The 447-nt window shown below is 81.7% G+C and overlaps 1 protein-coding gene across 2 annotated transcripts in view; it reads right to left on the bottom strand.

Annotated features, from left to right (window-relative positions):
• The window catches only part of DBNDD1 (dysbindin domain containing 1), a 3,381-nt gene extending 3,115 nt beyond the window's left edge, over positions 1 to 266 (bottom strand). For both annotated transcript variants that reach the window (XM_041484457.1, XM_041484467.1), the window contains exon 1: positions 139 to 266. Coding sequence is in view for 1 of the 2 variants with exons in the window: in XM_041484467.1 (XP_041340401.1) it covers positions 139 to 169 (31 nt within the window). In the remaining variant the exon portion in view is untranslated. The remainder of the gene's footprint in view (positions 1 to 138) is intronic.
• Positions 267 to 447: the final 181 nt, after the last annotated feature.

Below are 447 nucleotides of genomic sequence, written 5' to 3'. Positions count from 1 at the left end.
CACCCCGGCGCGCCCCCCGTGCAGCTCCTCCCGCCGCACCCCCGCCCTGCATCTCCTTGTCCGCCCCGTGGGGCCCGGCCCGGTTCCACGGCGATGGGCGTGCCGGTCCGAGCTCCCCGCTCTGCCCCCCGCCCTCACCTCCGGTGGCGACAGCTGCCGGAGCCGCCATGGGCCGGGCTCGGGGCTGATGCCGGTGCCGGTGCCGGTGCCGGTGCCGGTCCGGTGCTGGGCGGGCCCGGTGCCAGCCCGCAGCCCGCACGGTCCTGCCCGCCGCGGCGGGGGCGGGGACACCGGGGGCGGGGACACCGGGATGGGCGGAGCCGAGGGGCGGGAGCACCGGGGGGACAAGAGAGGGCGCGGAGGGGACCGGGAAGAGCGGGGGGGGCACTCGGGGACCGGGGCTGCAGCGGGGACCGGGGGGGCGCGGGAGCAGAGCCGGGGGACGGC

This window comes from Pyrgilauda ruficollis, unplaced genomic scaffold (assembly GCF_017590135.1).
Source record: "Pyrgilauda ruficollis isolate IOZ18807 unplaced genomic scaffold, ASM1759013v1 scaffold117, whole genome shotgun sequence".
NCBI classification, from domain to species: domain Eukaryota; kingdom Metazoa; phylum Chordata; class Aves; order Passeriformes; family Passeridae; genus Pyrgilauda; species Pyrgilauda ruficollis.
The sequence above is the reverse complement of the archived record's forward strand: the minus strand, read 5'-3'. Positions and strand labels throughout refer to the sequence as shown.